Raw genomic sequence first — 27,080 nt, forward strand, 5'->3', positions numbered from 1 at the left:
GTGAAAACTTCACTAAAAAGAATCTTACCAAGCTAAGAGTTCCAGAAGATGATTACAAACTATGACTGTACTGTAGATACACGTGGTCACTCTTAGAAGCTTGAACATATGTCAAGCTAGTGAGAAGTATGGCACTGAACTCCCAGTTATGCCTGTGTAGATTAGCTATACTGCAGGACTTGGGAGTGGCTCTCTCTGTCCCATCTCAAAATCTGCTGACATCTCAGCTCTCCCTCTTGCTACCCAGAACATTCCTGAATCATGCTGCCAGTCCAGGAGAGAGGCTATTTTTCTCCTCATATGTCTGCTATTGGAGGCATATAGGAATTATCCCATTTTCCATCTGACTATACTAACTAGGGATCACTTCCATTTGCACAGAATATCAGTATACTGGAAAGCACCTTTTAATACAGTATAAGCAGCTGGTAAACTGAGGTAGCAGTTGTTATTTGGTGTGGAAGGAAACAAAGGCCACACACACATGTGATGGAGAAGAGGTTACATCAGAAAGAAAGGAATTGGTCAAATGTGGTCAAAGGTCTTCCTCTGCCATGCTACAGATAAAGCATTTAAGAATTACAGCATGATAGGTTCCTGAGAGCTTCAAGCTTCAACAATATTGCACATGTGTGTGCTTCTGATATATGTATGCGTAACTGTATGTATGAATGTATGTGTGATTGTATACGTGTGTATGGGTATATATGCATGTGTACATATATCTGTCCATTTCTAAGTGTGTGTGAATGTGTGTGAGTTTATAAATATGTGAACAAATGTGTGACTATATTTGCGTGGGGTGTGCCAGACCGGACAGGCTGGAAAGTAAGTGTATGGAAAGTAAGTGTAAGACTACTCATGTCCTCCCGGGCTGTCTCTCCCCACCCCACCTCCACATCGCCAACTGGCAAAAGCAGAAAGGATGCTCTATATGACCTGAGACTGCATTAGAAAGTTTGCACTTCTTTGAGGCTATTCCACCTGGGAATCTCATTGGTTCCCTGCAGGATGGTGGATTTTGCAAGAAGTCTGCGGATTCCCCCAGGACGAAGGGACTGCTGCTGACACGCTAGGCTGAAGCCAACCGCACCCCCCCCCCCCCCCACTCCACCCCCAATCCCACCCCGCCCCCGCCTCCGCCGCTTCCCAAGTGGTCCTGGGTCTGCAGCCGCCTGCTCTGCAGAGGCGGGCCCGGCCGGGGCGGGCTCGGCGCGGCGCGCGCGGCCCGCGGGCTGGAGTCGGCCCGCGGCGCAGGCGGGAGGGGAGCGGGAGGGCGGGGGCGGCGGCGGCGGGAGGCCATGCCTCCAGCTGCGGAGGCTGCCGAACAGCTGGAGCCATCGCGGTCACCTGCGCGGCGCCGTCGCCGTCGCCCTTGCGCCCCGGCTGCCCGGCCCGCGGCCGGCGGACTTTGCGGAGGGCGCCCGGCGTAGGCGGCGGCGAGTGTGGGCCGAGCCGGTATTTATAGCTCGGTGACAGCAGCGGCGGCAGCGACGCCGGCGGGCCGTCTCGCCGCTCTTCCCAGCGAGGCCGCCGGCGCGGCGGAGGGCTGTGCTCGCCCGGCTCTCCGGTGTTGCAGACACCCCGCGCCCGCGCGGCCCCAGCCGGTGAGTACGCGGGCCCGGGCGCTGGGCGCGCCTCCCCCGCCGCTCGGGCCGGCCGCAGCGGAGCCCTGCTAGCCCGGCCGCCCCCTCGTCCCTGCCCGCGAATGCGGAAGCGGCCGCGGCCCCCAGTCCCCCAGTTCCCCCGGCGCGTTTCCTCGGTTCCCGAGGATGGCACGCCAGGAGGCAGGGTAAAGTGTCAAGCGTGGGGGGTGGGGGGTGGGAAGAGGCGGTAACGGATGCACCGGTCCTTTTGCGAAAGGGCAGTTGAGACTCCTAGGTGGAAGGCTGTCGGTGAGGAACCCTGGAACTCCGGGGCTCCCAGGGTTACCATGACAGACCTTGAACTTTCCTCGCTTCGCTGATTACTAGCACGGGAGAGCTGGAGAAGCACTACGTATTGTTTGTTAATTAAATTAACAGGTTGCTGTTTTGGGGCGTTCTCCATAAAAGCAAAAAAGCAAAAAAAAACAAAACTTGAGTGTTTACTAACTTTATTGTGGCTAAAGAAAGCTATTTGGTGATTCCTATTTTTGAAAATGCCATAGGCCCACAAGTGTGGTAGGTCCATGTGGTAACACTTGGGCTACCATTATTCATTCTGCCCTCTGTGGAACAATGAACTCTGTGTATGGGTGTGAGAGAGGGTAGTAAACATCACATGCTTGTTTTAGTATTTGTGTGTCTAATGAACCAAAAAAAAGGGTATGTTGAACAAATATATTTACCCCTCATTATAAATGACATACTGTTTGAAATCCATAGAAGGACTTCTAGGAAGATTTCAGGGTTTAGTTTTGTCTTCAGAAAACATTCCTTACAATTTATTGAATATAAAGAATAGTAGAATCTCTGTAAGAACTATTTTTGTTGTAAAGTTTTTAGTTTTTTACCATGCCTACACTTCCGAACACCGCCCCCTCCCCCATCTATGTAGTTTAAAAGCAATTATGGATTTTGAAATTTTAACTTGGGTGTTTATCCCCACTCCCATTCCACCTCCATTTGATCCTTTGCTCAGAAACCAATACTTGTCTATTTTATTTAATATGCTTCTTTAAACTGCCAGCTATTTAAAAAATAATTTCAGATATGAATGAATTTTACTTTGTTCTTGAACTATTATTTTCTTTGGTGTTTGTTTAGATTCTTTATCATAAACAGATATCGCTAAAAAGAGGTCTAAGCATTTTTAAAGAATTAATTGGTGAATATGTTTCCACTTTATGACATGAAAGTGTTCATAAATACTTTGCCATTTTAATGAAAAGTTAACTAATTAGAGAGAACTCCAGACCTACTTTGCTTCAGCTTCTCTGTTTTAAAAACTTGCATGGTTTAGAACTTTGTTATCCCAAAGACTGCAGGATAAGAACAAGGAAAGAAAATCATTTAAAGGTTGAAAACAATATGAAGAGAAAGTCTAGGAAGGGATTTATGGATATGATCCTCTAAATTAGCAAGGGTACTACAAATACCATCCTGGTATCTATGTAAAGTCACTTAGGGTGGTTTCATTGATTGACTTAAAAGGTTGCTTTTTATTTAAAAGGCTGTGTGGTCTCTGGTATTGGACCAAAAGCAAGAAGTTCCAACTTAGTTCTGTTATTATTGCGATTTATGTTTTTAAAACCTGTATTAAGCGTTCGCATTATGTAGAATGCTATATGTAATCTCCTCATACCTGCCTTTCACCTAACATTTCAGGATAATATACCAAGACCTTAGGGCTGGTCCAGGCAAATGTATATTTGGTTTCTCCATTTTTCTGCCATGTGTCCTTTTATAGACTTGAATATCCCCTTATCCAGAGTTTGTTCTCTCTGGAATGGAATCTTCAGTGTTTTTTGTTTTTTGTTTTTTTTTTTCTTCTTACTCAAGGCTGGTTCATTATCCCATCATGATCCATAATTTTTTTTTCATTTATTAATTCAATAGCAAATATTTGTTGAATGCCTACTAGGTACAAGTTATCACCTAGTACTTAATGGTTCCTAGTGCCCCTGCTTCCTTCCCATTGGAACTTTAGTCTGTATTTTATACTTCTCGGTGTAGGGACCATAGTAGTTATTGAGAATTTTGACTTTGGGGTCATAGAGGTACTTCTCCTGTTTCCACTGGTTGGTACCTATATGACCTTGGGCAGATTATAACCTTTCTGAGTCTCCACTCCTTTATTGGTAAAGCCAAAGGGCTGGTATAAGGACTAATTGAGGTACTGAATGAAAAGTACTTGCCTAACATATAAAAAGCACTAAGAAATGTTAATGATTATTGTGCTGTCCATGTCTGCTTCGGTGGTGTTCCTCTCAGGAAATGGCATTTCCAGTCTGGGTTTTGCCAGGCCCTGTCCACATCCAATCCATCACGTAACTGTCGTCAGCTCTTCCGTTTAAATGTCTAGAAGTTCATACATTTCCAAACACCAGACAGAAATGTGGCCCTTCTGACATGTAACTCACATGTGTCACTCAGTCTCCTGTTTCCCGAATCACACAAGGGAAAGCCCACACACATTGGACGGCCTCAAGGCCAGATCACTAAAGGCCACCTCACAATCGGATGCTACCTTGCAGGCTCCATCTCCTTTCACACTCCCCTGCATCCACACTCTATCCAGTCACACTAGCTTTTTTGCTCTTCCTTAAATGTGCTAATCATTCACTCAGCACAGATTTTTGCAATGTTTTGTTCTCTGTGTCTAGGTCCCTCTTTCCCAGATACCTGCTTGCTTCCCTCCCGTCTTTGAGGTTCTGTCCAAATGTCACCTTATAGTGAAGCCTACTTTAATTTCCCTCCCTGCTGACATTCCCCAGTAACTTCCTCCATCACCTTACAGCTTTTTAAAATATTATGTATCTATTTTCTTTTCTGTTTAACGTCTGTTTCCCTCAGTGAGACTGTAACATGCAAAACAACAGGAGTGTCATCTGTTAGCAACCCTGATGGGTAGGCCAGTGCCTGGCACAAATAAGCAACTGGTAAATGTTGAACAAATGAGTGATGAATGTTATCATGGAATTAACACTTTCTCAATACGATTTTGGACAAGTAGCTTAAGCTTTCTGAGCCTCAACTTCAATATTTGCACAGTAAGGATAGCATTCATCCTTTACCTTGTACAGTTGCATTAAAAATACTTTAATGGTGAGAATAACATAAAAAATCACTCCGTAAATGTAATGTGTAGGTGCTATTACCATCATGCTCATTATTAGTGGGAATGACCAAGACTCGTTTGTATTTTAACAGTGGCCTTCAGGGTAGGAAGTGGCTGGAAATGACCAGGCACTTTGCAAATGAAATCTCCTTAGGTCTTCACTACAGTGCTTTGAGTGAAGTACTTTTACTGGGATTTTACGGGCGAAGAAGTGGAATCTCCAAGAGGTTAGGGATTTGCCCAAGGTCACAGAGCTAGTAAGTAGCAGTTAGAACTGGACCATATTCCTCCCAGCACATCAGGCTGCCCTTTGAAAAACTCATGCTCCTGATTCCTTTGAATCATTCTAGTGTCATTCTAATGGTGTGGTTTTGCCCATTAAAAACACTAAAAGGTAAAATGTGATATAAATATAGGCTGCTATCCTTATTTACCTTTTAAGGAAAAAATATTAAACAGTTTTAAACTGTGTCTGCCTTTTGGAGGTAGAATTTTATTTTATTTTATTTTATTTTATTTTATTTTATTTTATTTTATTTTATTTCATTTCATTTTATTTTATTTTATTATTTTCTTAATGCTCATTTATTTTTGAGAGAGAGAGAAAGACAGAGTGCGAGCAGGGGAGGGGCAAGGAGAGAGGGAGACACAGAATCCAAAGCAGGCTCCAGGCTTTGAGTTGTCAGCACAGAGCCCGATACAGGGCTTGAACTCACAAACTGTGAGGTCATGACCTGAACTGAAGTCGGGGACTTAACCAACTGAGCCACCTAGGCTCCCCTGGACATAGAATTTTAAAAAAATTATCCTAGGGATTAAATGAAATGATTGTAAACAGTGTTCTGTGAACTGCAAAGAACTTTAAATACTATGCTAGAACTAGGGTAATTGAAGAAAGGAGGCTCTTCTTTGTCTTGTAGCCTTTAACTTTGTCTTGTACTAAAACAGCCAAGAATGGCCCAAAGTACAGCTGTATGTGTCACAAAGTGCATACCACAAAAAGTAAAGTACTGGAAGTCTTTTTAAAAATTATTTTTCAAGAGATTGGATTCAAAGTGCCGGGCTACAATTTATACTCTTGGCACAGTCATCTTTTCAAAGCCTTTTAATAAGAGCTGAGAGGTTCCAGGTGAATTTTCAGACATAAATGCTAAGGAGCTTCAAAAAACTTGGAGAGATTCTTTTTTTATTTTAGACCGGTGCCCTTCACAATGGAAGTGCCCTGTGCATGTTACCTGGTTAGGTGTTACTAGATGCTGAGACCTGTATTCACAGGGCTGTGCACTCAGTGTACTCTTCCTGGCCAGTAGTAGTGTCTTTTGTAGAGCATTAATTCATCAAGGACTTTTCCAAATGCATCCGTAAATTAAAAAAAAAAAAAATTTAATAAAATAATGTTTATTTGTTTTTGAGAGACAGAGAGAGGCTGAGTACAAGCAGGGGATGGGTAGAGAGAGAGGGAGACACAGAATCTGAAGCAGGCTCCAGGCTCTGAGTTGTCAGCACAGAGCCTGACTCAGGGCTCGAACTCACAAACCGTGAGATCATGACCTGTGTTGAAGTCAGATGCCCAATTGAGTAAGCTACCCAGGCGCCCCAATTTTTAAAAATGTAAGGGTAAACTCCATCTTTTTAAAAAAATTTTTAATGTTTATTTTTGAGAGAGAGAGAGAGAGAGAGAGAGAGAGCATGAGCAGGGGAGGGACAGAGAGAGAGGGAGAATCTGAAGCAGGCTTCAGGCTCTGAGCTGTCAGCACAGAGCCTGACACTGGGGTCGAACTCATGAACAGTGAGATCATGAACTGAGCCAAAGTCGGACGCTTAACCGACTGAGCCACCCAGGTGCCCCTGCCAGGAGCCCCAACGGTGTCCTCCATCTTAATCAGACTTATTATTATGCAAGAACTATTGCCTGAGCCAGGGTCCCTTCTGAGAAAAATGAAATTCACTCTCCTTCAGTGTTTTCCTTTATTCGTAAAGACTCTAATAAGTGATGGAGGCAGGGTACTCTGGTTCAGTCAGATTATTACAACGATTCTTGGGGGATCTATTTTGTTGTAGTCCACAACCTGATTATCTTTTACTTAAACTGTTGAAGTTGCCTATAAACTTATTTTCCCCACTTTCATTATGCCTCATACCAAGTTTTCATGATCTAAGCTGACAGAGAATTCTCTCCCAAATTCTGCTCTAGTCAGTTATATCACTTTTCAGTTCTGAAACTTTTCATTCTCTGGTCTCTATTCAGTAAAATACACAACAACACTTTTGCCTATGTTCCTTGAATTGGCCCCAAATTATCCTTGCCTCTCACAAGATGCCCTCAAGCACTCTGTGCTCCAGCCACACAGAACTCCAGATGCACCTCCTACAGATGAAGAAGAAAGTCTCTTCTCTGCCTTTGTTCAGTGCCCTCCCAACTTGAGTATCCTTACCTCTTTCCCATTTTTCCTTTGAATACCTCTCCATTCTTTGCCTTTAGATTAGCCGAAATACAATACTTGTAGTAAGATGTATAGGATTCCTAATATCTATGATAAATATTAGTCCATCTAGAGCTGGAAACCATGACTGGAGGCCTGTGGATTATCAGAGTGTAAAGTTCCAGCCTGTAGCCAACCAACTTCTTCAATCACTGCTATAATGTGGAAAGGCAGAGGCTTCCAAGATATTGGTAGTGACATCTACCTAATCATGTCATTACTTACAAGAGGGAAGTGAATGGTGTGGATTAATCTAGCTCTCAGAGATGTGTTCTTTTTAGGCATAGTTGGAAAATCACAGAATGAGCATCAGTGATGCATTGCAAAAGAACAAGCAGATCAACTCAACTACTTACACTTGATGCTCAGAGAAGAACAAAATTCAAGCAATCCTGTAGTCAGTTACGTGACCCCGATTCTTTCTGATCATGCTAGCCAGGTCCGCTGGAATAGTATGAGTAGACTCATTCATCCTAGAAGTACTGTGAATCTTTTATATCACACAGATTCGTTATCAGAAACTTCCTAACCAACACGTAACGGGTAAGATTTTGGAATTTTTTCCTTTACGTGGGAAGGCTTGGTGTAGAGCGTTAATGACAAGTGGCTTGAATTTGTATCCTGGTTTTGGCCCAGACCCATTTTGTTATTTGGTACAAATTACAAATTCGTAGGTCTCAGGTTCAAATTTGTGAAAATAAGAGTATTTTCTTCATTGGGCTGCTGTGCAATTTAAATAAAATTTGTAAAGCTCATTAGCATAGTGTCCTGGTATATGGTTAAGTACTCAATGTTAGCCCTAGTGATAATGATGATAATGCAGAATCTGTGTAAAATGAGATGTTGTTGGGTGGGATCAGTGGTGAGTCAGCATGGCAATTTTTGGGTTCCATTGCTTTTTTTCTCCTTTTTTTTGTTAGTGAAAGGTAATGGCAGGTTGCTGTGTCTCCATCTTGCCTGAACAATAAGGAGGCTTTTCTTTCTAAGTGTACCGCTCACCCCTCCCCATCTAGTAGATGTCCATCGATTGCCCACTTTGAGCCTGTCCCGGTGCTGTGCCCTGGAAGTGAACAGCCCTTCACTGAGGATCTTATGACCCAGTGAGGGAGACAAACACATAAATCGATAATTTTACTATAATGTACTAAGACCTAAGATAGATCACATTTATTTAAGATAAAAGCTCGGCTTTGGTGGCAGAATTGAGTTTAAAGAAATTAAAAGGGTTTGTAGACTATGAATACTGTGTAGCATAGTCAGTTTGAACCATTTCAATCCTGGATTATTAGCACTAGAGTCACTGAATGATCATATTGCTTTATGTGAACTACAGAAGTGAAAACAGTTTTGGTGCTTTGCATGCTTGGTACCTAGGGCTGAGATGACTAGGCAAGCTTTGGGTGACCTTGTGGATGAAGTCAGGAAGTGGGGATAAGTAGAAGTTTCATTCAAGTTATTATGTAGGTTTTGAAATTTGGGACCCCCTGGAAGACCTCACTTCAGCTTTGGCATATGAAACAAGAATAAATATCAGCCGTGTTTAGCATAAAATAGACCAGTAATTCAGCTGGTCTGTGAGTCACTGTATCTGTTTGTGGAAATAAAGACTAGCCTGCAGACCTGATGGGAAATATTTATTGGAAGAAACACTTCCAGCTTTATGATATATTAGATCAAGGGCTAGGAATGGATTTGGATTCAAATGCTGGCTCTTCCACTTCCTGGATGTGGATAGGCAGCAACCACTCTGATCTTTGTTTACGTGTAACCTGGGGGTGATGGTACCATTCATAGCATGCCTGTGGGAGTTCAGGTCAACAAGTACAGGATTGTTGCTCAACTCTACAGTTCTCTGTCTTGAAATAACATAAGTACTGGAGAGGAACAGCTGTCTCCCAACTTTTTTGAATGTTCTAATTCAGTTTGGGCAGGTGGACATTACATAGCTCACTAAACAAGATTCTAAAGTTAAAAACAACAATGATAAAATAAGTATATGCTAACCCTTCACAAAGCATTTATTCAATAAGCAATCAAGATCCTATGTATTCAGTGTTCTGAATCCTGCTGCCTTGCTTGTATGTGGGTGGGGGGAAAGGAGGTGGTGGGGCAACTACAGGAGAATTCTGCATTGGTAAGAGAAGCAACCTAGAAACCTGTTTAACTTCATAGATGTTACTCATGCCCTGTTCTGATGGGCATGTAGGAGTGAGTCCTGCTTCAAGACTCATTGGCCTTGAGATGATATCTATGTAGTCTCTCATGATAGCGGTCTTTGGACATTTCTAAAAACATTGCATGAAATTGAATTGACAACTCATTCTGGCATCCTTGCATACTGAATATCATGAAAATGCATGATGCTCATTTTTGTTCTTCACCACTTTGCTCTCTTTCATGTGATAACCAACTACTGCTATACTTACTGGGTGATGAACTTCACATTAGAAAACAAAATCTTGGGGTGCCTGGGTAGCTCAGTCGGTTAAGCATCCTACTTCCACTCAGGTCATGATCTTGCAGTTCGTGAATTTGAGCCCTGGGTCGGACTCTGTGCTGGCAGCTCGAAGCCCGGAGTCTGCTTGGGATTCTGTGTCTCCCTCTTTCTCTGTCCCTTCCCTGCTCATGCTGTCTCAAAAATAAACATAAAAAGAGAAAAAAATCCTTGTGCAGTCGCCATTTCTAAGTTGTCTGAGCCGCAGCCCCTGGGAACAGACATTTCAGAGTATTCACAAAGATCACGAGGGACTTGAAATTGTTTAGAAGGCACAGAGACTGTTTTACTGAGTTATATTTTCAGTCCTTTTGTGTGTTTACATTGCTTTTCTGAAATAGTTAAGACAAGTCTTCATTAACTTAGATTGTGGGTTTGATTGATATCCATCACCCCAGAGTGTTGGACAGGACTTGGGATCCTGGGATCCTATTCTCAGGTCTTCCATTGACTTAGAGTTACTTCAGGCTTGTGGCTTGATCTTTGTGCTTTTAGTCATGTGGAAATGAGAATATTTGTCAATGGGAAATTTATCAATTTACCAAAGTGCTCAGGATTTGTGAAGGTTTCTTCCACTTATGTATTTTTTGCCTGGGTATAGAAGTATACTCTATAGAGTTAATATAATCATCTCTGGAGAAGAATGTGTCTCCAGAAAGCATTCAAGGGATGACATCCCTGGGGCTGGGCCCTGTGTCTTTCTAAGGCAGGGGAAATCCCTGGAACTGACTGGGTGATTTGGCTCTACAGTTGACTTCAGAGGCTCAGATAAGAGCTCTGCTGGCTGACTTTGGGCCAGTTACATAATCTGTGTGAGCCTCAGTTCCCTCCCTGTAAAATGAGGTGATGGGAATGATAATGACAGTATTTCAGAAGGTTGTTATGATAAAAAAAATAATTTAATGATGCATGTAGACATCCAACACAGAGCCTGGATGTCATATGCTGTAGGCTTTGTAAGGGTCCCTTTTTTCTCCCGGTTCTAAACAAATTGAGAAAGGAGAGAAAAGAATTGGCAGATTTCAGTGACATTACTACCTTTATTGTTATGTGTTGATCTCAGCTTTTATTCAGTTTTATTGTTATGCTTTGATCTCAGCTTTTATTCAGCTTTGTTGCTGAAATCATAGAGATATAGCTTAGTCTGAGCACCAAATGGGTTCACCAAAACTGCATCCCACAATTGGATAGACTTAATAACAACCAGTCACAGCCTTGGTGAATCTAATGCAGGCTTGTGTTCTTTATAGGCAGGCTGCCTCCCAAAGAGAAAGGAGGAGGTGAGCAAGATTTTGGAAGTGGGGTCTGCACAAAAGAGTTTTAAGAAAGCTCTTTACTCTCAATGCACCTCGAGGTTAGGACCCACAGATAGAGGCATAGTATGTATTTTGCAATGCCTCTGTGCCTTTCCAAATGCCTAGATTGAGCATTCTTGCCTTCTCCACTGGGGAAAAATTCCTACTAATCCTTCAGCCCTGAACTTGGGTTTGTCCTCTGTGCAGTCTTCCCCTTTTTCCTCACTTCCCACAAGCAGAACTGTCCAGTCCCTCCTGCATGTAACTCACTACTGTACTATAGACTCAGCTATTTCATAAGACTTATTCTGTGTTGAAATTATTTGACAACTAGTCTATGAACCTTTGTATAAAAGTCCATACACAACATATAGGAAAAGGTCTGAGAGTACAGATTATTAAGGGATCATGCTGAGGAGAGGGATTGGGGCAGAGGAAGATGTTTATTTTTTGTTCCTATGTGCTCAGTTTGCTTCTACATTGCTTTCATTTTTTAAACGACTCTATATTATGATTGTAACCTAAAAATAGTAATCTAAAAGAGGAAAAGCATTGTGTTGTGTTTTTGCCCTGCATTTCCTCCTGGGGTGACCTCTACAGGTCATCTCAGTCATCACCCCACCCCGATTTTGGACAATCTTCTTCTGCCCTCTCATGTCTCTTCTCCCCCTGCTCTTTCATTCTTCTTTTCCACATCCCCCATGTGGTCAGAGGTATGATTAGATGCCAGCGAAGGGACAATATTTACTTTCCTCAATCTCAGACATGACTTGGGACCATGAGAGGAACAGGTAGCATCTTTAAAAAAATTTTTTTTTAATGTTTATTTATTTTTTGACAGAGAAAGAGAGAGAGTGAGAGAGCAAGCTGGGGAGGGGCAGAGATAGCAGGAGACACAGAATCTGAAGCCGGCTCTACTGTCAGCACAGAGCCCGATGCGGGGCTTGATCTCATTAACTGTGAGATCACGACCTGAGCTGAAATCAGGAGTTGGACGTTTAACCCACTGAGCCAACCAGGAGCCCCTGGTAGCATCTTTTCTAAATGCCTGTTTATCGAGCTGTTACGTACGAATCAGAACAGATAATAGGAAGAGAGACTATTTGTTTTTCTGCTCTAACCCTATGTATCTTTTCTTACACAGGTAAACAACGGAATTGAAGTTTTGAAGGATGGGTAAAGACTTTCGTTATTATTTCCAGCATCCCTGGTCTCGCTTGATCGTGGCTTACTTGGTGATCTTCTTTAACTTCTTAATATTTGCCGAGGACCCAGTTTCTCATAGCCAAACAGAAGCCAATGTTATTGTTGTTGGAAACTGTTTTTCATTTGTAACAAATAAATACCCTAGAGGAGTTGGCTGGAGGATCCTGAAGGTGCTTCTATGGCTACTTGCCATTCTCATAGGACTAATAGCTGGCAAATTTCTGTTCCATCAGCGTTTGTTTGGTAAGTACCTGTGAAATGTAAGGCTGATAATGACTGAATTCTGTTCTTCGAGATAGAGCCCTGTTATTTCTAAACGCCAGTTTAGGATGCATTTTAGTTTTCCCTCTAGCCTGAATTTGCTGTGAGCTGTTGGAGCTGGGTTCTTCTGCTGCTCTTTGCCCAGTGGTGTACTTTCCTGTGGCCTCAGGACAATTAACATGAGGTAAAAGTAGTTCTAAACTTAATTTCAAGAAACGGCTTTAGAGCCTAAATTAATGTGTGTGTAATCTTTTTAGAGAAGACATGAAAATAGCTCTTTTCCCATAAACAGTACCCAAGTATGTTATCATGAAGAGTTTGCCTTCATGTCATACCATGTGTTCATTAAAGTAACTTAACCATTGCTCATATATTTACATATATTATTCATTCTGAGAATAAGAATGGCAACTCTAACTTTTTTACCATTTTTCTTTCCTTTTTTTGTTTTTATTTTGAACATTGGCTTGAGGATGTTTATTTTTGAGCCTATTCAACCACAGAACAGTATATTAGCACAGAATCCTTTGATAGTAAGCAATAGACAAAGAAAAAAACACTAAAATAGTTCAAGCTAAAAAAAAAAGGTAATTTACTATAAGGGTACTGAGCTGTTTCTCAAAGATCAAGGATAAAATTCATTTTGGTAATTGGGATGAATGAAACCAGGGGCTTGAATTCTGTCAGGATATTCTTTGTGACAATTTCTCTAACATATCTATTTTATTCTGTGTTCACATTAAAGATCACTTTATATCTACTCAGAGAGACTGACCTGACTCTCTTGGTCCTAAGTTTAAACTCTCAGAAAAGAGCCTGATGTTGACCCAGTTTGGGTGTGTTTTCCACCTTTTGCCTAATTGATTTTGGTCAGGAGTTGGGTGATATTTATCCAACAAATACTCATTGATCACTGATTACATACCAGGAACTATTCTAGAGAGTGAATCAAAAAAGTAGGGACTGTGCCCTTATAACAATTTACATCCTGTAGGAGGGAGAAAGACAGAAAACAAATTAATGTACTATGCAAAGAGGTGATAAGTGTTACTGGGAAAAGAAAGTTTTAAATGCTGCTGGGCCAGTTAGTAAGAGAACTTGGTAATAAAACATTAATTTAGTAATTATAAGATCATAGGTGACACACTGTAGGTATTTTTAATCTAGAAGTTTGGCTAGAAACAGATGGCAATTGTTTCAGGAAAAAACAAATTGAAACATAGATATACACACACATAGTATTAATTCTATATTCTTTGCAATCTCTACTCCTTAAACTATTGTCCTTTGTTTCTATTACATACATTTATAAAAGGTACATATTTTATGTTTATTATATATGTACATAGTTTCAAGAAGTTTGGTGAGGAAATGAAAGGAGATAGGAAGTAGCTAAAAATGGAAGAAGGACCATGGAAAGATTGTGTTGGGCGTGGCAGTGGGTGGTGCTGGTTTTGAGGAGTGAGATTAATTGATCTGCTTGTCATTTTGGGGGAAAGAGCTAGGCTGAAGTGAAGATAAAGACAGAGGAGGAGAGCAACTCTGAAAGCTTCTTTGCTTTGTGACTTAGGACACAGGTAGAAATAATGGCCTTAGCGGGGACAGGAAGAGAGACTCCAGTTCCTCAGAAATTTTCATGAGAGAGATAAAGCTTGATATTCTGATAGGTCCATTGGGGTGGGGGAGTAGAGAGGTAAGTGGCCTACCACCTGATGATCTCTGTTTGACTATGAACAAGGAAGAGCTAAAGATAAAAAAAATAAATAAATAAAGATAAAGGTGGAATGATTGGATGATGCAGGAGGTTTAAGAAAGTGGTTAAGGTTTGGAACAGCGACCCTAGGGAATATAGCTATCACCTGCCTAGGGACAAACAGAAGCATTACTGATGATCACGGAGGGCTGTTGGGGTTAGCCATTATGAACTGGAATGACATCGATCTGAACTGCTAAGCATTTTTCTTTATGAGAGCTCAGTCACCTGGAACAGAATTTGAGAGTGATTCATCTGGGTGGGGACTGCTCAGGCTTGCTGTATTGGAAACAAAGGATGGGAAATAAATGGAAGGTTCTAATAAAAAAGTTATTGTTTTGATTAACAGGGGTCTGGCTGGGCATGGAAAGGAGGTAAGGAAGATTGATAGTCTGGGAGGAGTGGACAGAAGCTGGAAGATTGGGTGAAACTGAACAGATGAAATGGAAGTAAGAAGAGGGAAAGGGGTTTATGGGTGTGGTGAGATGCCATGTTGTAACAGAAGCACAGCCAGTCTTTAGTGGTGATTTCCAGCTAGGGCGTGGCCTTTATGAGAGCGAAGGTAAAGTACAGCGACAGGTCATGACAGAGAGGGTATCTAGGAACGGGGTGTTAGTTGGGCCATCGACCACACGTTGAACAAGCATGGTGCTATGCATAACATTCACAGGGATAGAAGAGGTTAAGGGTGGGGGGGGGGTAAGTGGGAGAGGGTCAGTTTCCAAAAATGGGTGAGGAGTGCTGGGAGACAAAACCATAGATGTCTGTTACAAACAGTGTCTTGGTGTGTTTATAATTTGTTCAGGAAATTTTCTCCGTGTAGAAAGGTAAGGCAAACTTAGACAAAATATCCAGTTTGGAGAAAAGGTATCTACCTGTATTGAGATTGATTGAGAATCATACAGTCAGGGTCATAGTATTAATAATAAGGGAAGATCATTTGCTTCTGTAGTTTCTACATTTTGTTAAGTTATTTTGTTATAAGATCTTGTGTTTTATACTAAAATCACATAATAATAATGACTTCCTTTTTAATTCTCCTGTTGATATAAGTACTTTAGCCCTGAAAAATCACTCTAGATTTCGGGTGTTATGTTGAGTACAAATTATTTTGAGATAGTTCGAAAATGTGCCCCAATTTTTTTTTTGTTTTTGCTTACTATAGGAAAGATTCTCTAATGTAGTTAGCTTTATCACTTCTATTTGGCAATTTCTTTTTTTTTCTTACTAAAACCTTATGAAATTATATGGGATATTAGAGAAGGAATGATAACCTTTGGCACATCTTGGTGATAAGGGGAAAGATAACTGGACTCCTGATTGAATTTTTGAATGAACTCCAAACTTGTCTTCTCCTTTTATCTTTCTGCATCTCTCTTTACTGCCATTATTTCTTCCTTCATTCACAAAATGGTAATTATTTGCACACCTGGGTGGCTCAGTCAGTTAAGCATCCAGCTTCGGCTCAGATCATGATCTCGCTTTCTGTGGGTTTGAGCCCTGCATCGGGCTCTGTGCTGACAGCTCAGAGCCTGGAACCTGCTTTGGATTTTGTGTCTCCCTCTCTCTCTGCCCCTGCCCTACTCGTGCTCTCTCTCTCTCTCTCTGTCTCTCTCTCTCTCAAAAAGGAATAAACATTTAAAAAATTAAAAAAAAAAACAAAACCAAAATGGTAATCATTTGTTCCTAATAGTTCTGCCCTTCTCCAGTTAATTCTGAAATTTTCTACTGGAATAATTTTTCTACATGGCTAGATGGCTCCTATTACCTACAAAATGAAATCTAAACTCCTTTGATTGATATCCGAAGCTCTTGATGATCTACCCTGCCTGACTTCAAATCTGGCCTCCTGACATTCCACACTGTACAGAATTATCTGCAGGTTCTCCAATCTGCTGCGTTCTCTCATGCTTCTGTGCCTTTGCCTGTGCGCTCTCCCCCACCCCGCCCTTGGGCATCATGCTCATCCCCTTCTTAGTAACTTGGTTGATTTCTCTTTTTCCTTTACATCCAAGTTTAAGCATGATCTGTGCGACACTTTCTCTGACTCCCTCCTGTCAGATATTGTCTTCCCTCCAGCTCCCATTTGTGTCTTCTTGCAACAGCAAGTACAGCAGAGTGCTCTGGAACTGACAGCCACGCAGCATTACGGAAAAGAATCCAAAATGTAACCCAGCACAAGCATTGTTCTTATTGGCTCGGAATGTGATCAGTGTTTCCCTCCTGGTTCCCAGATAACTAGCATTTATACATAATCCATTTTTTTAAGAGGCCATATTTAAACCTTTAACAGTTTGCAGATGCAAGCTTGTGGTAGGTGGTGGTGATGATGATAGTGTGTATGTAGGGACGAGTGGGATTGGTAATGGCAAGCACAGAAATTCTTGTTACAGAAATTGGAATGGTTTACGAGATAATCCAAATTCTTTTGTGCCATCAGTTAAAGTTTTTTTTTTGTTGTTAATCCTCTTATGAAATGCCAAATAAGAATATTGATAGAATGCCAGTATTCCTTTCATTGTTCCTTTCATTTCATTAACTTGTGAGTCTTCCCTCACTTATTTTATTATGGAATATCTCTTGTTAGTAGTCTCCAAGAGGACAGTACCATATGACCAATTTAAAGCATGCATGAGGAAGAGTGATAATTCTCCGAGTACATAATTTAATGTAGTTTGTTGGTTATGAATTTTATTTTTATGAGGTATAAAGATTATAATTTTGTGGCTATTTAATTAACAGCATGAAGGCTCCTCATGATTTATGATTTGTAATGGGAATTGTCCCAAACAAAAATGGTGACGCAAGTTGGAAATTGCATGTTATCAGAGACACAAATGATTAAATGCATTTTAAGTTGCTCACCTCTCACCTTTGCTGTATGGTTGGAATAACACGAGAGAGCTGGGTTTCCTGCATTATCAGCACTAAATTTTATGATTTCAGACTGGTCATAGATCCCAAATTTCCCAAATGTGGAAAATAATGTAGGAGCACAGGGGAAATGAGAATTGATACGTTTCAGAAAAGCTTCTTTAGATTTAACATTGAATCTTGTTGAGGTGAGTATTATATTTGGATTTATGAGAATTGAATTCTGTCGAAATACTGTCTAACAGAATGGAGTGGACGATTCCATTGTTAAACAGTGGATGATTCCACTGTTTAAAAAATAAGCGTGATGCATCCTAGCCTTTTGGAGAATTACACATTATACATTGGAGAAATCCATGAATAGAGAAATCCAAAGATTTCTGATAAGACTTGTATTTCTGATGATAAGGCTTATTATATAGAAATAAGCTTATTCAAGAAATCATTTTTATTCCAAGATAGAATTGAAATGCTTTTCCAAAACATATGTGCTTAATACAATAGGAATAGAAAATGAAGGCCACAGAAAAGAAGAAAATTAAATATCTTTCAGTTTTGTGAATTTTGTTACCTTGTTGGTTTTGAGCTTTCTTGGAGCCTGGGCGAAAGGGGAAATGTGATATATTATATAGCTTGGATACCAGAAATGATGAACATTGCAAGTTTCACAGGGGAATCTTTGCACTAAATTTTGGAATTTCCTTGCCCTAAGTTCTGGTAAACAATTTTCTTTTTACATTGGTTTGTACGGGAGGCACTGAGTAGTGAAGTGGCAAAGGCATAAATGGATTTCACATTCTTGTATCTTAAATCAAACTTTTCATAAAAGTTTAGAGTGTAACTTTTTTTTAACATTTATTTATTTTTTGAGAGACACGGAGAGACAGAGCACGAGCAGGGGAGGGGCAGAGAGAGAGGGAGACACAGAATCTGAAGCAGGCTGTAGGCTCTGAGTTGTCAGCACAGAGCCCGACGTGGGGCCCGAACCCAGGAACCATGAGATCATGACCTGAGCCACAGTCGGTTGCTTAACTGACTGAGCCACCCAGGCGCCCCAAGAGCATAACTTTTAAGAACGAGAGCAGCTCTGTGCTTTTTAAATACTCTGACGGTAAGTCTGTGGAGGGCAGAGTGATCAGGGTTTAAATACTGCCTTCTGATCCAAGGATGAATCTTCAGACATCAAGATTGTGACAAATGTCCTCTTCAAACAGACTACTCCTGCTATTTGTCTTCCCTCTTTTCCTTTTGTTTTCTAACGTACAAAGAGTCTCTGTTAGTTGTAGTTTTCTTCTTAACATGGGTGGAGGGCAGGCTGACTCAGAATGAGTCGACAGGGATAGGATATGAAACTGATTCTGAACCTGTTAATATTGCACAGCTCCTTTTTTAAAGCATACATATTTGCGTATATAGTTATTTGCATAATTGTTTCATTAATGTCTGGTTTCCTAGCTATGCCACAAGCCTCACAGAGGCAGGGATTAGGTCGAGTTGCTTGTCATTTAATCCTCAGTGCCTAACACAATGCCTGGAACGTAGTAATATTTGATAAATTTGAATGAATAAATTAATGTTCGTTGGTCTTTCACATGTTGTCTTTGCCATTGTTACCTTTTTATTGTAAGCTCGAGAAGGGTATTCATTTGTTCATTCATAAAATATGAGACGTGGTCTCTGCTCTCAAGGAATTTAAAATCTGGTTAAAGAGAGAGGATACATATGCATGAAAAATTAATTGCTCTGATAATACAAGGAAGTGCATATCAAGTATCAAATGAATAGTCCAGACTGTAGGTGCTATGGGAATTCAAGAAGAGATGCGGGTGGGCCGGGAAGGTGAAAGAAAGCTTTGCTGCCAGCGTGGGATCTGAGTTCAGTTTGAAGCACGAGTGGGATGAAAATAGTCAGATCTGATGCAAAGAATTCATTACAGATTTCAGGTCATGGGGTAGATGGTGTCAGCCGAAGAGATGAAAACAACTTAGTTTTTTTTAGAGTTGGGAAAAACTGAGGAAGTTGTGCTCATTTTGAAGGGAGTGAAAAGTTTGCATTAAGAAAGAGCAGGAGGTGTTACAAAGGCAGGCTGAGTCCATATTCTTTCTTTGGTCTTTAGGTGCCCTTTATCTCTTCCATTGTGGTATTTGAATCAAAAAAATATTTGAACAAGATGGGAGACGATGACAAGATCCTCATGAATCAGAATGAAGCAGAATCTAGTGGGAATCAGAGAAGGGCAAGGTGAGGGGAGTAGAAAGGGAAGAAGGAAATTATTTTTGGAGCCTCTTGCAGCCATTCAGGCCACTCATGAATAGGGCTGGGACAATGGGCAGCAAGATGGGGACATGTGGAACCTTATGGAACTTCACCCGTTGATGGGATATGAGGAGGTGAGAGTAAGAGTGAAGTTACAGGTAACTAGGAGATTGGGTGAGTGACTAAGGGAGTGATCATTTTATTAAAAAAAAAAAAGAGAAGAAGTCAGTCAGTAGGAGAATCCAGTTAGAGAGGATAATGAGTTTAGTAAATGGTAGGTTTAGGTAATGAGAACACAGACAATGGACCATTTATCTTGAATAGTGCTCAGAACAGCACAGTATGGGTTTACTGAACTGAATCCAGGCACACCATTTCTTATCTAAACTTTGAGGCCAAATGTGTTTCAGAATTCAGTGCATGTGCCTGTAGTTGAGAGCTTGCCCTACAGGGCTGAGGACATACTCTGCTATCAAACACATTGGCATAACCATAGCTGGATTATATACTTATTCACATGAAGTAGTGTGAGTAAAGACTATAAACAGCCTCAAATCATTTCGGACTAGGCTTTACTACTGAGTGAATTCAGGTTTGGTCATGTCTTGCCAACAATTCAGTTATAAAGATCAGAGTCTTGGGATTTCAGAATTACAGAAACTGGATAATGGACCTACACTTGAGTATAAGTAACATTTTGTAGACATGTTTGATTTCTCCAAGATATCCATCCAGCTGCATAGAAATCATGATTTTTTTTTTTTAATTTTTTTTTCAACGTTTTATTTTATTTTTGGGACAGAGAGAGACAGAGCATGAACAGGGGAGGGGCAGAGAGAGAGGGAGACACAGAATCGGAAACAGGCTCCAGGCTCTGAGCCATCAGCCCAGAGCCTGACGCGGGGCTCGAACTCCCGGACCGCGAGATCGTGACCTGGCTGAAGTCGGACGCTTAACCGACTGTGCCACCCAGGCGCCCCGAAATCATGATGTTTTTAGAAGCCAGTGATTAAAAAAAAGAGAGACAGGGGCTTGACTAAGATCTAGACATCTCTAAAAGAAGAATGTGTGTTGAAAGTGTATTTTTCTTGTGTTTATATTCCGTGAAATATTAAGGAGTTTGCTATTTCCTTTTACCTAGGTCTGTTTTAGTTTCAAATAGGAAGTTCTGAATAGAATGTTCTCAATACATCCAGAAATTTGAGAAGATAAATTCCATGATTTTTTCTTCTCTTTTAACAAAAAAGCAGTTTTCCATAAAATACCAAGTATCTGAACAGTGTTCTGTCATCTCTTGAGTTTAATAAAGCTAAATGCTTGTTTGTTTTCTATTGTCTTAGCTTTAAGTCCAGTCTGAAATTCTTTCCTTTGTGTTTGAGCTATGCATATGATTTCATCATTTCAAAATAGAAAACATTTCAGATGTCCCGGAAAGTATGGGCAAAATAGTCATGGTGATACAGGAGCATCAAAACGTGAAGAAACAGATTTATAATGATACGTTTAGGAAGGAAAAGCATTATTTTAATGTAATGGTGTGAGTATGGTATGCTCTTTTTTGTGTTAATTGGAGATATGAATACCTAAATAGTATAAATGACCCTCAAGTTTATCCTGATAGTTGATAAGACATTAGGAAAATGCATATTTATTACTTCTGAGGGTGCTTGTCAGCAGTTGATTATTTTAAGTATTGTACTCTCAAATAGGGACTTCATTTTGGCGGAATTACTTGAACAAATGTTGTATACAGAGCTGAATGCTACTTAGAGTATCTATCATTTTAAGTTTTATCTTCTCAAAGTACTGAATTTGATACTCATGATAGTCATATTTAAATGTTTATTACCACCTTCATTCTCAACCAATGTATGCCGAATGCCAAAAATCTTCATTTTTCTTATGCCTCAGTTGTGAACATGTAATTCTTTTTTGTGGAGTAAAATAATTTTGGTTAGAAGTAACCACAGAATTCAAGTGAGAGAAAAATGTTACCCCAGTGCTTGCGAAAAATAATGAAAGAAGAAGAAGAAAAAGCAAAGTTTTTGATAGGACACGCTCAGGTAGGCTGGGAAGGGATTGATATTTAGCATTAAAATAATCCCCAAGGAACACTCTCTTCCCAGGTAAATTTGGTGTCTGAGAGTTAGTGAACTTGGTAGCCCTTTACAAAAAACTTATGCTGCTTTAATGTCCTTATAGAGCAGGAAAGGAAGATGAGGCTGCAAATCCCGGGTCTCTGGCCATTTCCTCCCACCCCTTCGTTAGTTTGCAGCCACAGTCATCGTGGTCCATTAGCACTAAAGGGCAATCGGCTGCAGCTCTCAGTGTGCTAGGATTGCCTGGCTGCTCTAGTTCCCATAGGATAGAGGATGCAAACACTGTGAAAGGATACCCTCAAGGACTTACTAAAACTAACTCAGAGCACTGTAATTAAGCAATTATTAACCAGGTACCCTCCTGGATACTTTTTATTGTGCTTGATAGATGAATCATCAGAGGCCAAGGCATCCTTTCCTTACCAGGTCCAATCATTGGACCTGGTATCCTCTTCCTCTTCTCGTATCCCACGTACGGGAGGTGAAGGTAGAACTTTCTTATGGAAGCAACTATCCAATGGAATTGAAGCACGCAGAGCCATGCACAGGGTGCTGAGAGAAACCACGTCACTGATTAATGAAATAGAAGTAGCCTGGGTTGAACCTGATGGCTGGTTAAACTATGGTAACGTTGAAAGTGAAGAGTGCTTGATCACTTGATTCATTTAAAACCACCTTGATAGGAATTGATTATGGTTCAAATAATAGGGTCAACAATCCTAGGTGGGAGAGGAGTATGATTTGAGAGGACACTGATGAATAAAAAGTATTCCCTGCTTTGATTTCTTTTCTCTTTTATGAATTCCTAACACTGGATTATTTCTTGAAGATACTGTCACTGGGTTAAAGTCTTATGCTACTTGGGAGGTATGATGAACTAACAAGGATATTAATAATTGCCTTCATTGGGAGATCTAGGTCCAAAGGGTAAGTGTTGGTAGGTGGGAGAATGTTCTGATATGGTAGCTGTGCAGAATTCTGGATAGAAGGAGGGAAAGGAAGGCCCTTAGAAGACCTAGGGGTTCACAGGGAGTCAGACACAGAGCCTCTCCAGAGGAAAAACCCGCTATTTCCAGCAGTGGCCTTTAAGCTGCGTATTGGATTTTGAGTATCAGTGGTGCTCAAAGCAATTCTCTGTTGTTTGGGTTTGTGTTTTTATCATGGCTGTGGCCCTGACTTACTGTTGATGGAAAAACAGAAATGCACAGGGTTGATTTGCCTGGCTCCAAGGTCACAGCAATAGCCAGCAGTAAAATTGGAACATAAACTGAAGCCTTCTGATTCCGACAGGCGCCTTTTCAGGCATCCCAGATGGCAAACCGGCAGCAGGCGAGCCTCAGGACTGAGGCGAGCCTCAGGACTCAGCAGTCTGCCTCAGGACTGAGTTGAGCTAGGCCACTCCCTATGGCTTCGCTCCACTTTGTCTGTGTTCAGGGATTTTTTCTGGCACCATCTCCTGCCTGACTAGCCCTCTCTTCTGGGTGAAGAAAGTCATTTTGTTGACCCTGCAAGCAGTTGTCCACTTCCAGGACAAAGCCTGTTATTGCTGCTGACCCAGAAGATGTCGGCACAGGGCTGCCTGTCCTTGGCGCCATGGGTGATCTCCCTTTCGGTGCTGGGCTATTCTTCTTCCCGGATTCAAGAGGAATGTGATTACACATCAAGATTTCCCTTGACTAGTCCATGCTTGTTAAGATACTTTGCATTTCCTTGAGGACAGACCCATTGAAATGGATAGACCAGCTAAGAGTAGACAAGCAAATTCACACAGACACCTGAGGGAGCAAGTCGCAGTAGCCCAGGAAAGTTAGTATTTGCATTGTAAATTTTTAAACTTCGTATTTTCCTACAAACTGGCTGTGAGCACCTTGCCCAGGTGATCAGGTGCACCAGTGTGATAAGGCTGGCCTCTGCCACAAGTCCCCCTTCTTGCCCTCCGCCACTGTGACCTAGTGACATTTAGACACACCCATGAAATCCTCTTGGACCTTTGTTATTGTACTCCTGACCCAAATAAAGACACTTGCCCCCTGTCCTTACTCTCTTAGCTCCCCACCTGCTTGGTTAAGCCTGCTCCCTTGACCCTCCATGTCTTCTTTCCCCCATGTGGCCCCCTTGGGGCATGCGGTGACTCTCTCTAGGACTGAGTGTAATAAATGTGTTCCTGTCCCTCTTCTGTGTACTCTCTGCGGCCACACCTGACTGACCATCCCTTGAAAGAATACAAAGCAGTGTTTCTTGCTGCTTCATGACCTATCCCATTTCTCTTTTATGTTTTTCCCAATTTATTCCTGTTTGAAATGCTCCATGTTTTTAGTATCATCACTGATAAACATGTTGAGTACCCATCATTTGAAGGGATGATGCCAGGTGCCACGAGTCTTATCTTTCAGGAGGTTGTGGTGAGTGAAGGAGATCAGACACAGACATAGGAAAATACAGCTGTAATAGGATTCTGATGTCAGCATATGATAATTGCCATGTAAGCAGGATGAGGAGCCTATTCTGAAGGGGGAAAGAAGTCATTCCCAATAGAAATGGTCAAGTAAAACCTTATAGGAGGAGTTCATGGGAACTCTGGAATCCCAGGGTGAGTGGATTTGGTGAGAGCTTCCTTGGTATGTTTTCAGCCAGTCTCTGAGTATCTCTAATAATGACGAACTCACCATCCCCTAAGAAGTCTGGGTCTCATTACTGTTTCTGCAGTAATTCTTGGGTCTGAACCTGAGCTGTGCCTTGTGGCCCCAGGAGAATTCCACTGGAGGGAGGAGGGCATTCCAAGCTGGAGAAATGTCAGGCATACAGTTGTGGGGAAGGAAAGGACAGCTGGTTTTGTGGGAGAGTGGAGCGGGGTAGTTTTCCTACCATGCCAGATTAGGGTTTACGGGAGGTTGGAAAGGGAAGCTTCAGGGCAAATTGTGGAGGGCCTTGCATTTCAGGTTCAGGAGCTTAAAACTTATTCTGAAAACCAATGGAAGCCATGGAGCATGTCCCTCCTTTCTAAATTTTAGGTTACAAAAGTGCATAAGACTTTTGTGAACAAAACAGAACAACAACAACAACAACAAAACCACCCCCAGATTATATGAATGAAGTCAGAGAGCTTAAAAGGTTTTGATCACAAGAGTGACAAGATCAAAACAGTGTTGTAGGATGATGGATGCAGAATGACTGGCTTTGAGGTGGGGAGGGTGCTTCAGTCACTTGGGTGTACCTGACCTTAAGAGATCAAGGCTCGGTTTAGAAGTGGCAGTGAAGGGGGACTGGAGGGGAAGGAAGGAAGCAGGGTTGTGAAGGAAGACCTGATAGTGCAAGCACACTGTTCTTTTTTTAAAGTTAACATCTTCATTTTAAGAACTCTGGTCCCGGGTCGCCTGGGTGCTCAGTTGGTTGAGTGTCTGACTCTTGATTTCGGCTCAGGTCATGATTTCATGGTCCGTGGGGTGGAGCCCATGTTGGGCTCTGTGCTGACAGAGCAAAGCCTATTTGGGATTCTCTCTCTCTCTCTCTCTCTCTCTCTCTCTCTCTCTGCTGCTCTCCTCCCCTCCCCCTCCACCCCCCCCAAAAAAAAGAACTCTGTTTCCTGAGTCCATTTCCTTCATTTACTAAACATAAGTATATCCATCTATTTCTAAAATTAGAAACTTGAATTCTCATTAGATCATCTTACCTTCTTTTCCAAGTTTGCTGAAAGAAATGAATGTATTATTCTGGTCGTTTCTAATGCTAGAAGAGACTTTAAGAAAAAGCAGATTTGGGACATCTGGGTGGCTCAGTTGGTTAAGCATCAGACTTCGGCTCAGATCATGATCTCATGGTTTTTGAGTTTGAGCCTCACATGGGGCTCACTGCTGAGCCAGCTTCAGATCCCCCCCCTTCTCTCTCTGCCCACCCCCCCCCCCAAATAAATATATAAACTTTAAAACAGATTTATGTTCATAATTATGTATTGTGAAGATCCTAATGCCACTGAATTTCCTTTTTGAAGCTTAGTGTTTGCCTGAACTTGTTCACTGTTTTGGATCATGCTCATTGATTTGTCTCAACTCACTTACAAAGTATAGAAGCGTCAGCACCTCAGTACTATAGGCCTTGATTTTGTTCATTCAGTGCATGCATATTGAGCATTTTTTCAGACTCTGGGGATCCAGCATTGAACAAAAACAAAGTCCCTGCCTTGACTGAGCTTACACTCTAGTGGGAATAGATGGACAATCAAGAAATAAGTTACCGTATATTATGTCAGAGGGCAGTACATGCTGTGGCAGTCACCAAAGCACGAGATGTCTGGGAAGTTGTGGGAATTTCCTCGGATAAGGTGACATTTGAGAAAAGGTCTGAAGGAGGTGGGGGAGCCAGCAGCACAGCTTTCTGGGGGAAAATGACCAAGAAGAGGGTGAGGCAAGTATAAAAGCCAAGACGGTAGTGTGTTTAAAGTGAATGAACTGCAAAGAGGCCAATGGCTGGAGCAAGGTGAACAGGAAGACAGCAGTAGTGGGGATGGGATGGGGTAGCAAGCTTATAGGCATTTGGTTGTAAAGAGTCCTTTCCCCTTGAGTAAAGGGAAGCACTGATAAACAAATGCTTCTGTATAACTAAGAATTTGGTATCTACTATGGACATACTGCATTAAAAATTGGCGTTCTGGTGAAACCCTTGAGCCCTGCTTCCTGGTCTATTGTGACATGATGCACAGTCAATGATTTTCAATCTGGCAGCTCCTTTTACTCTTTGGAACAACCATTATGGCTCCTGTATGGAGGTGCTCACCCCACCTCCCTCCCTCCGGTGGGATATGGAAGTGAGGAAAGCTGCTTTTTATGGTGGGTGAGTTATTTGATTATTTATTTTATTTTATTTTATTTTATTTTATTTTATTTTATTTTATTTTATTTTATTTTATTTTTTATTTGATTATTTTAAAGAATGTCTGTACCCTGTGCTGGTCCCTCATCCCCACCAGCAGGGCTAATTGTGTAATGGTATTTTTAGCAGTGGAGGTGGGGAGATGGCCCTGGAGGCAGCAGCTGTGGGGACCGCCCCAATTGTTTGTTTCTAAAGTTCAGATTATCCCGGTAGGGTAAGAAAAGCATCCTTCTCTAGGGATGAGTAAGTGTTCTGCCCATTGGAGGTCGGGGGGGTGGGGCATAGAGGAGGTTTATGGCCCTTCTTAGGTTTTTTCCTCATTACTCCTCCATGAGACTGTTAATTTAGCCACATGAAAAATGGCCATATTCGTTTATTTCTGGGTTGCTCTCTTGCTTCTATTTAGAGGCTAAACAGATTACTGGATTCCCTCCTTTCCGTTGAATTTTGTAAACACAAGCGTTTAACAATCCAAGCATTTAAATCAGGACAGAGAATTTACTTAACAGCTGAATTCTTGATGATAGATCAAATTGAATATGAAAGAAGAGTATTTTTACTTTTCCTCACAAAACTCTCAGCAGGGAGTGGAGGAAGAGCTTTACATGTGATACTCAACTAAGTGTAGTTATTTTACTCCTAGATATACAAGAAAGGTTAATCAAATGGATGTTATGCATTTATTCAAGAGGTATTTCTGGGAGCTCCTGTTCTATGGGAGGCCTGTTCTAT

General features: G+C 41.4%; 1 protein-coding gene across 4 annotated transcripts in view; it reads left to right on the forward strand.

Annotated features, from left to right (window-relative positions):
* Positions 1-1,470: 1,470 nt before the first annotated feature.
* Positions 1,471-27,080, forward strand: part of TMEM117 (transmembrane protein 117) — a 499,445-nt gene continuing 473,835 nt past the window's right edge. For 2 of the 4 annotated variants that reach the window (XM_045061663.1, XM_023256968.2), the window contains exons 1-2: positions 1,471-1,607; positions 12,178-12,482. In XM_045061663.1, the coding sequence (XP_044917598.1) occupies positions 12,206-12,482 (277 nt within the window). In that variant the 5' untranslated portion in view covers positions 1,471-1,607; positions 12,178-12,205. Of the gene's footprint in view, positions 1,608-1,659; positions 1,793-12,177; positions 12,483-27,080 lie in introns of those variants that run through there. The other 2 variants (XM_045061664.1, XM_045061665.1) reach the window with 2 other exon arrangements.

The sequence above is a fragment of the Felis catus genome, chromosome B4, assembly GCF_018350175.1.
Source record: "Felis catus isolate Fca126 chromosome B4, F.catus_Fca126_mat1.0, whole genome shotgun sequence".
Lineage (NCBI taxonomy): Eukaryota > Metazoa > Chordata > Mammalia > Carnivora > Felidae > Felis > Felis catus.